Source organism: Oncorhynchus mykiss, chromosome 4, assembly GCF_057628025.1.
Source record: "Oncorhynchus mykiss isolate SJ-2025 chromosome 4, ASM5762802v1, whole genome shotgun sequence".
Taxonomy (NCBI): domain Eukaryota; kingdom Metazoa; phylum Chordata; class Actinopteri; order Salmoniformes; family Salmonidae; genus Oncorhynchus; species Oncorhynchus mykiss.
In genome coordinates this window covers 22,837,740-22,854,842 of record NC_143025.1, presented here as the reverse complement: position 1 = coordinate 22,854,842, position 17,103 = coordinate 22,837,740, and the positions used below count along the sequence as shown (strand labels likewise).

Genomic DNA, 17,103 nt, shown 5'->3' with positions numbered 1-17,103 from the left:
CACGTTGCTTCCTGACACAGCTAATCCCCTAACACACTCAATAGGAATCAGAAGAACGCCTGCTAATCTCATCACAAATGTTGTATTACGTATCAGAGGGAGACTTGAGAAGTAAACAGAAACATTCATATCTATGGATCGGATTTAAAAGTATGTGTAGCTGTTCTGTCAATTCCAACTGAAACATGCATTCTCCAGTGTTGATCTATAGTCATTCATATGTCAATGCATATTGTGTTTTGAAAGAACAGCATCGCTTTTCATATTCTGCTGATATCATATGCAGGGTTCTCCCCAAAGAATGTAAGAGTGGTGCTGCGTCACCTTGTGGACGGCTGTGCCACTATGTAAAAAATCATATATAATTAAAAGAAAAACATGTTTTAACTTTATTTGTTATCATTCGTGCTCTAGATTGCAGGAAATGGGGATTACATGTGTTAAAAAACACAAAAACCTCTGAGTTCAAAAGAGCACCGCCCCCCGAAGAGATCACTCCCATGGTCGTACTCAGCAGTACCACCTTGTTAAAAAAAAACCTGGGGAGAATCCTTATATGGGTTATAGTTGGATAATATTTTGTGGGTGCAGAATTTGCATGAAAGACTTATTTGTGTTAACTTTTTATTGGGTTATTGTCTCTGACCATGACCGGAAAACTTTTTGAAGATTGATGACTCAACTATTTGGGGGGAAACGGATGCTGCTGCAACCCCAAGTCTTCCGCAGGCACTGCTGCTAAACATCCCCGGTAATAAGCTACTCCACACTGTGAGCAGGCAGGGGCTCTCTGTTGGCTGTTTTCCTACACTACATTATGCAGCTGTGCCACTCACTATGGCTAACACCTCAAGTGTGCCATTTCCTAAAACAAATGGAAGTAGTCAGATGGTAGGGGTAGAAAACCCTGAACAGTAACTCACAGCCTTCTCTATCTCTTGAAACAAGTAGCCTACCTACTCTCAACTCAGAGAGCAGAGGCAGGGGATGGGTCCCCATTGTTTACGGGCTACTCTGTTTGCACCCCTGGAGCTCTCCACTTATATGCCACACCCAGTGACCTTTGACCCTGCCCACCTGCATCTCATCAGGTCATCTGGGGCAGCAGGTAGCCTAGTGGTTAGAGCGTTGTGCCAGTAACCGAAAGGTTAATAGATCGAATCCCCGAGCTGACAAGTTCAAAATCTGTCGTTCTGCCCCTGAACAAGGAAGTTAACCCACTGTTCCTAGGCCGTCATTGTAAATAACAATTTGTTCTTAAACTGACTTGCCTAATTAAATAAAGGTTCCATAAAAAGTCTGTCCAATGGGACCAGGACAAATCTCAGTCTTCAGCAAGCATTGGCAGAGTGAGGAGCATAAACCTCTGCCCTGCACATCAACACCTGGGCCACAACCCATGGACTATTTCTCTTGCAGCCCTAGACTCTCCCAACACACGCTAGTGTTAGGGCGTCACTGACCTATGTACTGTAAGTGCACTGTACTAGGATAGGGCACTTTATATCTGGTTGTACTGTTAGCTTGTATTTTTTTATTTTACCTTTATTTAACTAGGCAAGTTAGTTCTTATTTTCAATGACGGCCTAGGAACAGTTCAGGGGCAGAACGACAGATTTGTACCTTGTCAGCTCGGGGATTTGAACTTGCAACCTTCCAGTCACTAGTCCAACGCTCTAACCACTATGCTACCTGCCGTGTGCAACTATCTGATAGCCAGTACAACCATAGGCCTTAAGATGGCCGCCGGCCATTGTTATTATTATGCAACCTAAGATGGAGGACAGTTTCAACTATATCTAAAGCGGCACCTCTATCGGAGTCCACCACCAATAGGTGGCGCTCTTTTTCAGTAGGAAACACTTTAATCCGGACGCAGGATAGTTTTGGAATATGTACTGAATGTTAAAAAGAAATCATAATATCAAGGGAATATGTGTTTTATGAAATATATTCACCATCTGCTCTGCGTCGACACATCTGTATTGCAGTAATACCCAGTTAGCAGGGAAATGTTTGAATTTACTACTATATTCAACCTCCCACACCAAGTCCACAGACACAAAGACCCACATGGCATGATTGTGTCACCCATGCACACACACACACACACACACACACACACAAACACACAGAACCTACCATCTGTCAGGGTTTGGAAGAACTGCTTGCTGCTGTATTTGCCGAAGCCTGCCACCGTCCTGGCACGGACCTGTACCATGTACATGATGCCTGGCCTCAGGCCCTCCACACGGGCAGTGTTGGTCTGGCTGCGCACCACGGTCGAATTCAACTCAGTGTGGTCCTGTAACAGACAGGGAGATATGGAAAAAGAGGAGAACGAGATAGATAATATTACATTTGCTCATCACACAGGCCCTGAAGCCTTCAGGCGGTGGAGTGAAGTAACACACCTCAAATCAACCCATTATCCCATTTCAGACAGTACATAACTTAGATAACAACATTTCCTTGGTCCCTCTTTTTTCCTCTTTAGGTTTGTGTATAAGTTTATAATGTATCTTGGATTTCCACATCGGCCTCCACTGTTGCACTCTTTATATAGCCATAGAGGGGCTTGGATTAGGCCAATGGGAATTAGGCTTTTCACATACACAAAGTATGTCATTTTTTAAATATTTTAATTGGGCCACATAAAACCAGAAATAGGGACAAGGATCAATACGTGGGAGGTGTTGAGAGGAAAAAAAAGAGTTCCAAACAACATCCCCACATTAGATTTTTCCTCTATCATGCTGCAGAATATTGGTAACTGATCCTGGTTTTAGAATCAATGCATAGAGCTATTCATCATCAACCATCACCTGGAGTTAACACACACTTATCTCCTTTCAGATCACTGGCTCATCTCAGCCCACCTTTTCACTGGCATTGTGTGTGCTCAGAGAGCGCATGGCATTTGCTTTTTCTTTCTCTGTTTGCTTTCATCTCTCTCTGTCTGTCTATCTCCACAGACTCTTCCCTTGGTGGAGGGATGAGAGCAAACAGGCGCAGGAGGTGGTGGAAAAACACTGAGACGTGTTCAGGTTAGCCTACGACCAGAATGAAGGGATATAGGAAAAAGAGCTTGTGTGAGATTTGGAGAGCATACATCTCTTTGTGTACTGTACACAAAGAGTGAGTGTATATACCACCGGCGGCTGGTGGCACCTTAATTGGGGAGGAAGGGCTCGAATGGAATAAATGGAATGGTGTCAAACACATGCTTTCCATGTGGTTAATACCATTTCATTTACTCCATTGTAGCCATTACTAGGAGCTGTCCTCTCCTCAGCAGCCTCCTGTAGTATGTACATTCTTCTCTCTAACCTTTATTTAACCGGGAAGGGCTCATTGAGATTTGAAATCTCTTTTTCAAGAGTGTCCTGGCCAAGATAGGCAGCACCAAGTCATTGCACAATTACAGAGAGACAACTTGAAAAACTACAAGCAATCTAGTAAACACCATAGAATTCTCAAGAGTACAACCAAATCATAAAACAGCTAATTAAAAAAACATGTTCAGTGTTTAGCATGTGTTTAGTAAGTGTTTAGTGAGAATGTGACTTGGTATTTGTATTTCAGGCTAGGTCTGCTGGTGTACATAAAAACTTGACACATTTTGCCTGCTACTTTCAGTATCTATTCCATAGTGGTACTTGATAACAGGAAAAGTGTGTGCATACACAGCAGAAACACAAACACAGCCGACCCACCGAGACACAGCCAGGAAGGGAGAGCTCTCCTCAGCTAATGGAGGCTCTGACCTTTCTCTATCAGAAGATAAACACTGAGCCGAAATGAGATGCAACTGAAACCCTGAAAGATAGCTGCTCCTTACAGATGTAGGATCATAATTTCATTACTCTATTGTTGCTGAGAATTTATCTGCACTCCAGGAAGTGCAAACTTGTAGTGTATTTAAGGTTTTAAAAGGCTTTTAAAGTTTGACATTTCCACTTTAAAATGTCAGACTTGATTTACCCTAACGGACAATCTATCAACTCCTTCAAAAAAATGTCCATTAATTATAATCCACATAACAATTTACATTCCCTGTTGCTGCAGGAGTATTTTCCTGCTGTAGCAAACTGGCTTAAATTAAGATCCTACATCTGTACACTCTTCGAAAAAAAGATGCTATCTAGAACCTAAAAGGGTTCTTCGGCTATCCCCATAGGAAAACCTTTTGAAGAACCATTTTTGGTTCCAGGTAGAACCCTTTTGGTTTTGAACCCAAAAAGGTTCTACCTGAAACCAAAAGGTTATCCTATGCGGACAGCCGAATAACTATTTTGGAACTCATTTTTCTAAGAGTATAGCAATGCACTGCCTAAATGACAAGGTCCAGCGCAGAATTAGATACAGGGGACTTTGAATAATGCCTGGCTTTCCTTAAATGCCCAAGGCCACTTATCTCTCTTCCCCAGAAATGCCTGATTGCACCACCCTCCCAATCCCATCCCTCTGAAGCTCCAACCCACCCTACCCTTGGCCTTATCCTCGCCTGGACTGGCCTCTTTAAAGATTTGGGAGGGGTGGAGAGACTCCCAGAGCTGCGGAGGTGGACTGTGAACTGAACTCTCAACAGCCTTGCAGTGTTCAGCCTTGCAGTGTTCAGCCCTGCAGTGTTCTGTGGCACTTCAGTCAAAGCCGACGGATGAATATGCCTTGTTGCCTTGCCATTTCACTTTCAATAGCAGAATGCACCTTGCCTTCACGTCAATATTCTCACCGCTTATCATCACACCAGCTTTGATGCTCAGCAAGAAGGCCAAGATGGCATCCACTACCTCAACACAGGCTAGAAAGGGAATTATCCTCACACAGGCAGAGAATGCGGAATGGAGTTTGTACTGGAGCATTACTTGGGGTAGGACTCTTCTCCTACATAATGGGATATTGTGACAGGGAGTGCTGACATTATCAGTGTGCTGTCCCATTGGGAAACCAACCGCTTCTTCATTGTCTGCACAGTCTAAAAAGAGCAAGAAAGGAATAAGAGGAAGAGAAGAGAGAAAAAAAACCTTTGGTAGAATAGAGATGACCTTATCTCTGCTTTCACTGGTCAATCGTTGCAATCCAGGCCCGAACCCCAATCTAAACCACCCCCAAGGCTCCAGACATTCTCTGGCGAGTGCAGCTGGGCGACTGGCATTTAAAACACAGAAACACTGGACGGGGGGTGGTGAAATTAGGAAGAGAATGGCAGGACAGGACTCAACATGTTACTCTGGCCCTCCATACACAATTATCTATTTCACCAGGTATGATCCCTACTCCAGGGCTGTTGTTTTTTAGTGAATATCAAAGATGTCTAATACTCCACACAGCATCATGCGACTTAGAGTGGGCGTCTTCAATGACTTCATGGGATCAAAACTTAAAAGGCTTCACTTTTAGTTGTGACCCATTTTCCTTTTGCCCAGACAGAGGTGAATAAAGCTATCATATCAGGCAAGTAGATCAAAGAGAATGGAAGTACAACAAAGCATTCAGACCAGTATCCATGCAATTTGATCCAGGATTCTCTCCATTCTTCTCTGTGGGGGAGTCTAACCTGGTCCTGGGGTAATAGCAGAATTCATTATTCTCCTTCCAAGCCAGGAACCCCTGAATCCCAGCGTGACGTGTGTGGAGCCATCTTTCTGAGGGTTTCAGTGAAACCAGCAGGAGTTTCAGGTTCTCTCTTCATCTCTACTTTGTAATATGACTGCGGTCCAGGCAAATATCCCTATTCATATCTTGACGATATTACTATTTTATCCCTGAGGAAATTATTGTGTTCAGCACTGTGTTGTGTCTTTGGAAACACTGTGGGAGTCTTGAAATGAAACCACCTCATCCTAAACCCGTGATTTTCACTCAGACTTCTGCTATGATGAAAAAGGTGTGTCTCTATACTGAAATATTACTACTGTCTCAGGACAGAAGAGAAATACAGAAACTGCCAAAGCTCTAGATAGCTTAATGGATGGGGAGAGACACACATTTATTTTTTCAACTAGGCAAGTCATTCAAGATCAAATTCTTATTTTCAATGATCGCCTAGGAACAGTGCCTTGTTCAGGGGCAGAACAACAGATTTTTACCTTGTCAGCTCAGGGATTCGATCTTGCAACCTTTCAGTTACTAATCCAACATTCTATCCACTAGACTACCTTCCGCCCCACAGACAAAGGCAGACAGATGAAAACATTTGTGGTCCTGTCCATTAAAAGTAACAATGCTAAAATTGCTAGTTACTTTGAAGCAACTTAGCCGGTTTAAATAGGCCAGCTAGAGTGTTGCTAGCCTCCCTCTTCTCATGCTGTCAGAACTGGACACAAAGTGCTTATTAATAACAGCCTCTCACAGAATCCCAAGACAACAACGAAGTCATCAGAGGACATAGAGGGTTTTGACCAAACTCTCTGAAAGAGCACATTTGACAGTTATGCTGGATGATAGACAATATTACAGTAACTGCAGGCTTTATGGGTGGACAGGACTGTAAACACAGTCTTTTCAATAAAAAACACCCTATCCATGAACTCCATAGGTATGACCAAACTATTTCAGAGAGGAAAAGAAGAGAGCCAGAGAAGGATACTGACAGAAGACTGTAGAGGTGCAGCAGGTACAGAGGGAAAATGAAAAGGGAATGGACACAACAATGGAGAAGCACACTGTAAAACAGAGTGAGAGAAAGACCAAGAGGGAGTAGGGAGCTATAGAGGAAGCGGAGAGAGCCAGAGCGAGGCTAGGGCGATGGAGTTGATATAAGACCAGAGAGAGAATACAGGGCAGCCCTCTCTAAGCATAGGGGAAGCTGCATGTTTAGTACCTAATGATATAGAGCTGAGAGGCCGTGTGTGCTGCCTCTACTCAAGGGAGAATAGGCTGTGTGGAGGAGCCACGGGTTAGACAGGGCTAGCGGAAGGATCTAGCCTAAGAGAACACCTTTCACACAAATTAGGTCCAAGAACTGCAGTATCCTAGCAACCCAGTGCTCTGTGCTCATCTAAAGCAGACTCCAGTTAAACGCAATTAATGGACAATTATCAAGGTTGCTAAGGCAATCTCAGGCACACGCTTTCCAAGGCAACCGGGGGAATGACTCAAACAGGAGGGTAGAATCAAATTACACCAAACGTGTCAAGTGTAATGGCACATGAATTTTGAGTCTGATGGGGAAAATGATAAATAAAGGAATAAAGTCTAATATTCCCAACAAGCTTGGTAGACCAATACCAGCCCAGAATATTCACCCATCAGAGACAACATTCTGGGTGTCTTTCCATTGAAAGTAAGGGAGATGCCCCTGGTAGACAATAATGATCTGCTCGTGTAATCTAGTTCTTGTTACAAACATTGAACTTGAAAATACTATCTTACCTTCTCGTAGTACCTCAGTTCATAGTCCAGGATGATTCCATTGGGCTGCTCTGGCTGTGGCCATGACAACGTGAAGCTCTTCATGGTGGAGCTAACCTGGTGCATGATGGGAACCATGGAGGGAGCTGAGGGAACAGACAAACATGAGGTAAGGTTAACTGTCTGGATACGTCCTTAGCATTCTTTATTATAGGAACAGTCCCACTGTACATGTTTCATCAATGTTGTGAAATAAAGGTATTTTGTGCTGAAACTGTATGAAGCTTTGAATTGTGTTTTCCTTGATAGGAAGAAAACACATGCTTGACTGAAGAGTCGCATTTCATTGAATGGCTTTCAAATCTCTTACGAAACACTACAGATGTATGATGTCTTCATACCAGTCCTTTGAGCAGGACTGAGGTATCCTTGTTCATAGTATTTATATTACAAAAATGATATGGCATTGAACTGAGCTCACTTTATAGCACATTTAATTTTCAGTCTTCTTTCCCCCTTACAGAGAGCAATAAAGTTGAAATGCACATAACATGTTTAATGAATTAAACTGCCCGTTCATTTCCTCCCTCTCTCCCTGCTACCACTCCAACACCCCAGGCCACCATCTCCACCAACCCATCATCTTAACCCAGGGGAGGGATGGAGTGCACATCAGCAAGCCCTGCACCAGGGATGGAGAGAGGAGGAGTGTTGGACATTACCTTCAGAGCGAATATCACAGACACATTATTACTTAATGGTGTATCTGTTTGTATATGTTTTTCTTACAGCCCAGCAGTTCAATGTGACTGAGCCACCTTACTGCAGCAGCAGCAGGAGGAGATGTTAGTATTGTTAGGTGGCTGTCTGTACACTGCTGTTCTGGCTGATAGAAGCGTGGGGATAGTCGTCAGTCAGTGAGAGGATGCTCTCTGGCTCTCTCTTTCATGCACTGCTGCTCCAGCTTTGCGCCGCATTATGAATTACGCCGAGGTTGGCTAGGGGTGAGGCAGCAGCCTATTCAACTCAAGCAGCCTATTTCATTCAATTCATTTTTTACTTTCTTTAATTTGAAGATTTCATTTTTTGGACTATGAGATATGAAATTGGCTAGATTTTAGGGAGTGAAAGTCTAGCTAAATGGATTGGAATATCCTCCTATATTTTTGGGCAACTTGTATAATAAAGCGAGCACACAGGCCTAAGTCGTAGGGTTTATGTTGAGCGGTGAACGGAACAGGCCAAACTATATTTGACAAGTAACGCTATATATACTGTATATATGTATGTGTGTATGTGTGTGTGTATGTTTGTGTGTGTGTGTGTCTCTCTCTTCCCTCGCCTCTCTTGTCTGTTGTCACAGACTTCAGCTGGCACTAGGCTGAGTGAATTAGAAGCCAAATCAGAGAGGTGGGAGAAAAAACACTCAGTTCTCTAAGAAAATAAATCTGGTATGCTAGACTAGACCTCATGCTCAGGTCTGAATAATGGCTGTCTGAGTAATAGCCACAAAAACTAAAAGAAGCCATCTGACATTTTGTCACGTTCGTCGTATGGAGGAGACCAAGGCGCAGCGAGATGTGAATACATGATACTTTTAATAAAGATAGACACTAAACAAACTATACAAAATATCAAACCGACCGTGACACTATGATACAAAAAGTGCAAACACAGGCAACTAGACATAGACAATAACCCACGAAATACCCAAAGAAGATGGCTGCCTAAATATGGTTCCCAATCAGAGACAACAATAAACAGCTGCCTCTAATTGAGAACCAATCTAGGCAACCATAGACATACATAAACACCTAGATGGTAAACAATCCCATAAACCTACAAAACCCCTAGACAGTACAAAAACACATACATCACCCATGTCACACACTGACCTAACCAAAACAAAGAAAACAAAGAATACTAAGGTCAGGGCGTGACAGTACCCCCCCCCCCCCCCCCCCCCCCCCCAAAGATGTGGACTCCCGGCCGCACCCCTAAACCTATATGGGAGGGTCTGGGTGGGCATGACTCCGAGGTGGCGGTTCTGGCTCAGGACGTGGACCCCGCTCCATTTCTGACTCGTCACACTTACTTAATGTCTCTGGAGCGGGAACCCCTCTGCTAACCACGGATTAGAGGATGCCACTGGACTGAGGGTCGAGTCTGGAGTGAGTGGCACCTCTGGATTGGAGGGAGATTCTGGCGGATCCGGACTGGAGGGAGACTCTGGCGGATCCGGTCTGGAGGGAGACTCTGGCGGATCCGGTCTGGAGGGAGACTCTGGCGGATCCGGTCTGGAGGGAGACTCTGGCGGATCCGGTCTGGAGGGAGACTCTGGCGGATCCGGTCTGGAGGGAGACTCTGGCGGATCCGGTCTGGTAGGTTCCGGACTGCGACCCGTCGTAGGAGGTTCCGGTCTGTGGCCCGTCGTAGGAGGTTCCATTCTGTAGACTGTTGCCGGACGCTCTGGACTGGGTACTGTAGCCGGACGCTCTGGACTGGCGAGGCGCACTCTAGGCCTGGTGCGTGGTGCCGGCACTGGTGGCACCGGGCTGGGGACACGCACCTCAGGGCGAGTGCGAGGAGCAGGAACAGGGAGTACTGGACCCAGGAGGCGCACTGGTGGCCTGATGCGTAAAGCCGGCACTGGTTGTACTGGGCTGAGGGCACGCACCTCAGGGCGAGTGCAGGGAGGAGGAACAGGATGTACTGGGCTGTGGAGGCATACTGGAGGTCTGGTGCGTGGTGTTAGCACTGGTGGTACTGGATAGACCGGACCGTGAAGACGCACTGGAGGTCTCGAGCTAATGACCTGCACAACCCGTCCTGGCTGGATGGTGACTCTAGCCCGGCACGTGCGGGGCGCAGGCACAGGACGCACTGAGCTGTGCAGACATACGGGAGACACAGTGCGCAATGCCAGCGCAGGATATCCTGGCCCGAGGAGACACACTGGCTGTCTGGAGAGCAGGGCTGGCACCATCTGCCCTGGCTGGATCCTTACCCCAGCCCGGCAGTTGCGGGGAGCTGTGATGTAGCGCACCGGCCTAAGTCCGCATACTGTTGACACCGTGCGCTTCACCGCATAACACGGTGCCTGACCAGTACGACGCCCGCCACGGTAAGCACAAGGAGTTGGCTTAGGTCTCCTACCTGACTTAGCCAAAATCCTCGTGTGCCTCCCACCAAAAAATTATTGGGGCTGCCTCTCAGGCTTCCGTGCTAGCCGTGTACCCATATATTGTTGCCGTTCCTCCTGTGCCCTCTCCACCTGCTTCCATGGCAGGGTCTTGTCCCCTGCCATTACCTCCTCCCAGGTTCAGGATGTTTTACCGTCCAGTATTTCGTCCCGAGTCCTCGATTCCACAAAGCGCTGTTCCTCCTTATCACGCTGCTTGGTCCTTTTATGGTGGGTTATTCTGTCACGACTGTCTTCGGGTGAAAGAGAGGAGGACCAAGATGCAGCGGGGGGGGGGGGGGGGGGGGGGGGGGGGGGGGGCACTCTAAATAACGAAAATGTGAGTATTGTTGATGCATTGTCATTTTACTCTATTGAAGTTGATGTGCTCATCTGATGCCTGTGTGTGTGTGTTCATGTATATAATATTGTCTCGGCTGATGGGTATACGGTGTCACGTTCTGACCTTAGTTCTGTTGTTATGTCTTTGTTTTAGTATAGTCAGGGAGTGAGTTGGGTGGGTTGTCTATGTTCCTTTTTCTATGTTTTAGGATTTCTGTGTTTGGCCTGGTATGGTTCTCAATCAGAGGCAGCTGTCAATCGTTGTCCCTGATTGAGAACCATACTTAGGTAGCCTGGTTTCACTTTTGAGTTGTGGGTAGTTGTTTCCTGTGTCTGTACCATATGGGACTGTTTCGATTTTCATTTGTGCTTTCACTTTGTTATTTTGTAGTGTTCAGTTTAAATATTAAAATGGACACTTACCACGCTGCAAATTGGTCCGATATGTCTTACTCCTCGTCAGAAGAAGAGGATGAGCGTTACATACGGTATTCGAGGTTCATTATGATGAACATTGTGGGTTTTTTTCCCGGAACAGTCCCGTATTTCAGAACATTTTCAGGTATGCCGACTTATTTACAACAAACAAAAAAAACATTGGCCCCGTAGCCTTCCCATTAATCTGATCAGAATTGTTATAGATTGCATTTCAACCCAACGTTTTGCAGTCACGTTGGACTTATGATAAGATTTAAGTCATTGATGTGATCTCGGGAAGTTAAACAATCGTGACATCTGATATTTTGCAGCCAATGGGTCATATCTTCAACGAATCACATTTGGTAAAATTCTGTCGGGCTCAGTTCCAGCTAAACTTGGGCCGAGAGAGGAAGTCAATTGTTCACAAAAAGTGAGTTTCTGATGGAGAGCTACAAAAGTAAGTAAATAGAGTAACTATTAGACTGAAATAAATAAGCTATTTTGGCAAACTTGTGTACTGTAGCTCTCCATGCTCACGTTTTAGACCTACACTAAGAAAAAAAGGTGCTTTCTAGAACCAAAAAATAGTTATTCAGCTGTCCCCATAGGATAACCCTTTTTGGTTCTAGGTATATCCCTTTTGTTCCAGGTAGAACTATTTTGGGTTCCATGTAGAACCCTTTGCACAGAGTGTTCTACATGGAACACAAAGGGGTTCTACCTGGAACCAAAATGGGTTCTAACTGGGACCAAAAAATAGTACCCTAATTGCTCACGGATGACAGACAGCTCATACTCATTCAACATACAGTATTTACTGCTTCTTCACTCCAGTTTTGAAAGCTTCCTTTGTAACTGCTTACATTCTCCTTAATGTTTGCTTAGCCAAATATTCCCAGATTTGTATTAAAACAACTACATAGGTCTATGTGGTCTCTTGTTTCTGCATCTCCATGCGCCATGCAAAAGGGCTTGATTCGCCCGGTGCGACAGGAGAGGGAATATTTTGAGAGAATTTTCTGTTGTGGTGGAGTGAAAAAAATAGAGACCCCCCCACCCCCCTGAATATCAGGCTATAATTTGTATTATGACAAGTTACTAGAGAGACATTGATGTCTTCATAATCATTTTTTTAATTATTGGGCTTCATGTAGCCAATCCATTTTTATTGGCCAAGGTAAACCAGCAGTGCTCTCAAAGGCCTGCCTCAGCGTGTTGCTCTTTTTATGTCTCCAAGATGTGTGTGGATTTACAAGGAGGAAAATGTGTAGAGGAGAAATTGAACAAGCAAGATAAGGGCGGTAAAACTGTCAAGAGTTCCAATCCTCTGAGAACCCTCAATTCTCACAAGGTAAGAATATCCCACCGGAGACCTAAAGGACGAAGCAGCAGTCCCCAGGCATTACCAGGGGAATCCTACTTCCCCATATCCCAAGACTACTTCCCAAAATAATAAGGCAGAGTTCATCACATACTGTATATCAGACAAAACTATGTTCCTTTTTATCAGGTAATCTACATCAATAGGAAAGTCTCATTACGGAGTGGGACAACATGTCCCTGGCTTCCTTTACCAATTTGGATCAAAATTACAATGAACAAAAATATAAACGCAACATGTAAAGTGTTGGTCCCAAGTTTCATGAGCTGAAATAAAAGATTCCAGAAATTGCCCATACACACACACATCTTATTTCTCTCATTGTGTGCAAAAATGTTTTATATCCCTGTTAGTGATAATTTCCCCTTTGCCAAGATAATCCATCCACCTGACAGGTGTGGCATATCAAGAAGCTGATTAAACAACATGATCATTACACAAGTGCACCTTATGCTGGGGACAATAAAAGGCCACAAAAATATGCAGTTTTGTCACACAACATAATGGCACAGATGTCTTAAGTTTGGAGGGAGCATGCAACTGGCATGCTGACTGCAGGAATGTCCACCAGATCTGTGGCCCGATAATTTAATGTTAATTTCTCTACCATAAACTGCCTACGTTATTTTTGATAATTTGGCAGTACGTCCAACTAGCCTCACAACCATACACCACGTGTAACCACGACAGCCCAGGACCTCCACATCTGGCTTCTTCACCTGCGGGATAGTCTGAGACCAGCCACCCGGCTGCTGATGAAACTGTGGAATTGCACAACCGAAGAATTTCTGCACTGTGCACAAACTGTCTCAGGGAAGCTCATCTGTGTGCTCGTCATCCTCACCAGGGTCTTGACCTGACTGCAGTTTGGTGTTGTAACCATCTTCAGTGGGCAAATCGATGATATGTACCCAATTCCTGGAAGGTGAAAAAATGTCCCAGTACTTCCATGCCCGGCATACTCAACAGACATGTCACCCACTGAGCACGTTTGGGATGCTCTGGATCGTACGACAGCATGTTCCAGTTCCCGCCAACATTCCCGGGACAACATTCTACAGGCCACAATTTACAGCCTGGTCAACTCTATGCGAAGGAGGTGTGTTGCGCTGCATGAGGCAACTGTGTGAAGGTATCTACTGTGTGACCAACAGATGCATATCTCAATACCCAGTCATGTGAAATCCATAGATTAGGGCCTAATGAATTTATTTCAATTGACTGATTTGAACTGTAACTCAGAAAATGTTTAAAATTGTTGCATTTTTTTGTTAGGTGTACATTATTTTTTTTCTGTGTTACTACAATTTGTTTTATTTATCTATCTTTTCTCCTGTACACATTGTTGTTTCTCTTTTTTCACTCTCTCTCTGTCTCTTTTTCTCGGTCTCTGTGAATGTTTTATAGCTCTAGATAATGCTTCTACTCAGGCGCAGGAAGTGTTGAGCATCAGGGATCCCTCACACAGAGACAGACAGTCCTCCTGATAGCCAGACATAGCCTGTTATCTCACAGAGTTATTCGTCTGAACGTCTACTGCCTAGGGGAATATTTCCATCTGTTTCTTTTTTTCTTATTTACAAGATGTTGGTTCAGATGCAATTTCCAAATGTCCCGATAGGACACAGGAGACAAACGGACCAGAACACAAGAGCATGGCTTTCTGTGATAAGATATTAAATATAGCTAACTGCCAGTGGCTACTGTAGCTACTCTTATACCTTGATTTTATTCTGTATTTTTCTGAGGTGTTTACTTATGTGTATATGGTGCCAAATAATACAGTCATTGCAAGCCTTTCCTGTCTCATCTAATGGTGTCATGGGTGAATGAGCTTCGGTAAGGAAGGACAGACCCCTATGACTGCAGAATACTAGTGACATGGAGGATGGGATTAGCTGATGCAGTGATTCTTGAATCCTCAGATTCAAAATGCCAGGAAATATATACTCCATGCGAAATTGAAATGCATTCTTACTAGTGTAGGAAGCAGAGCTTCTATGAGTAACCGTCTGAAGCTGTTCAATGATTAGTACAGTTTATGAGAGCACTGTGACAGATTTTCGACTTGGGAATTCAAGAGTCTGTCTGATGAATTCAAATACTCTAAGATCACACTGATGGAACAAATAACAAAATCTCTCTCTACAAATTGACACACGGTTTAGTGTTCTTTATGAGAGGCTTAGGTTAACATGGATCCCTTTATGTAGACCAATGCAACTTTTGACCAGACATCTCCTACCCATGGAACAGTAGACACGTTTTAAATTTACCTGAGCGGAGTGTGTGTACTGTAAGAAGTGTTCCCCTGAGAACACATTTTGCTGGGCTGTAGAGAAGCCTCCACTGAGCACCAGCACCCGCCACATTAACTCTATGCCAGTATGGGAAACGATTGGGGCCCCAAAGTTGTGCCAGAGTAGCGGGTTTGGCACAGTTCTCTGTGAGCTTCTATCATCCAGGCCTGCTACTGTCAGTTACTCTGTTAGAACTACCTGAAACAGTTCTGGAAGAGTAAGCGGGGCCTCGGATTGTAAATGTTAAAACATTGCCCATGTTAAAAGATTAATTTCATGCCATTCAATCTGCACCTCTGTTTGAATTTATGGAATGACACCCTCTAGCAGACTTTTGCAGACATTACTTCCTACATTAGAGAATGTAGAAACTGTAAAAGGCAATGGTAAAAGCATGTGTACTATTACATTTTACATTCAACTGAAAAGTTCCAAGATGTAAGCTGGTCTTCGGTTGGTGGTAAATCAAGTATGCATGATAAAACACACCACAATGTGTCCGAGAGGAGAGGAGAGAGGATAGGAGAAGAGCATCTATCAGAGTTCATGTCAGCTTTGTCACTCCTGCCTGAATAAGGTCTAATGTTCCCTTACTGAACCACAACTAATTCTCTCCTCAACAGAGAATTCCTTTACTCTGAACCTCAGAAAGTGACACTATTCCAACCAGTCTCCTCCAAACGGATCCTTTCAATAGAACCAACTCATTCACCGTTTAAGGTAACTCTAGTTCAACATCCATCTACTCCACTGCTTCTCAACTCCTTCTATTCCCAACATGACAGATAACTCCTTACACAGCCATGACATAAAAGGCTTCTCAGACAGCTGAAACGGCACAATTACCTGACAATAATACAATGTCACAGACCATTTTTCTTACCTACTCATTACTACTGCAGACGTTTTTACAAAAGACACTGGCATTGGCTATTTGGTGTATCTATTTCTTTCTTTCTTTATCTATATCCAGCTGTCAAGTCAAGCAATTACCCTGTCAAGCAAGATGATGGGGACTATTAGCTCTACTAGGTAATAAAGGCAATTTACGTTCTCATTTCTGCTTGAGTCCTGTTTCTACAAGCCAATGTTCTCAATCTCATCATTTCACAGCCTGGTCTCATAGACTAGACGTAACATAGTACATCTATTTAAATGATTTACTAAATGAATTACTAAGCGTGTAAGCTAACCTTTCCCCTAACCCTAACCTTAACCTGTCAACTTAACCCTTAGCCTTATGTCAGCCACCTAGCTAACATTAGCCACAAGAAATTGTAATTTATAATATATCAAATATTTTGCAAATTCATAACATATTGTACGAATTGCAATTCGTAACATAACATACAAATTGTAATTCGTAACATATCATATGAATTGTAATTCGTAACATTTGAGTGTCCCAGATTTTATTTTACTGTGTTAAACGTCATCTACCCCTGAGTCCAGGTTACATTTCAAAACCTGTCCTAGCTAACTATATTTCATCTGCTATTTATGTAAAAGCCAGTAAGGAGACATTTCAAAACTCCTAGTCTAGGCACTGTTCCAGCAGATGTAGCTACACCGCCAACATACCTCTTACACATTCCGCCATTGATACATGACATGTTTGGCTAGGCTCTAGTAGTGTTATTGTAGATACCAACATATTCCATGTACACTACCATTCAAAAGTTTGGGGTCACTTAGAAATGTCCTTGTTTTTGAAAGAAAAGCAAATTTTTTTGTCCATTAAAATAACAACAAACTGATCAGAAATACAGTGGAGACATTGTTAATGTTGTAAATGACTATTGTAGCTGGAAATGGCAGATTTTTTTATTGGATATCTACATAGGCATACAGAGGCCCATTATCATTTTTAATGGACAACACGTGCTTTTTTTTCAAAAACAAGGACATTTCTAAGTGAATTAATTTTTTTAGGAGCTATGCCTCACTTGCAGTGGGGCATCTCAGAAGAGTACTATAGGTATGGAATATATGTGTTAAAACAGCCATCCTCAACTGGCAGACCACGGATCCTGATGGATCCAGACCTAGCACGGGGTCAATACGGACCGCAGGATCCGACCCCAAATAAATGAAACATTTAAAATAATGTTTTTGTGAAATCA

The 17,103-nt window shown here is 43.7% G+C and overlaps 1 protein-coding gene across 1 annotated transcript in view; it reads right to left on the bottom strand.

Annotated features, from left to right (window-relative positions):
- The window catches only part of LOC110521537 (ephrin type-B receptor 1), a 176,993-nt gene that overhangs the window by 47,468 nt on the left and 112,422 nt on the right, over positions 1 to 17,103 (bottom strand). Inside the window, exons 6-7 of the mRNA XM_021599141.3 lie at positions 7,378 to 7,502; positions 2,143 to 2,305 (exon numbers count right to left, since the gene is read on the bottom strand). Coding sequence (XP_021454816.1) covers positions 2,143 to 2,305; positions 7,378 to 7,502 — 288 coding nt within the window. The remainder of the gene's footprint in view (positions 1 to 2,142; positions 2,306 to 7,377; positions 7,503 to 17,103) is intronic.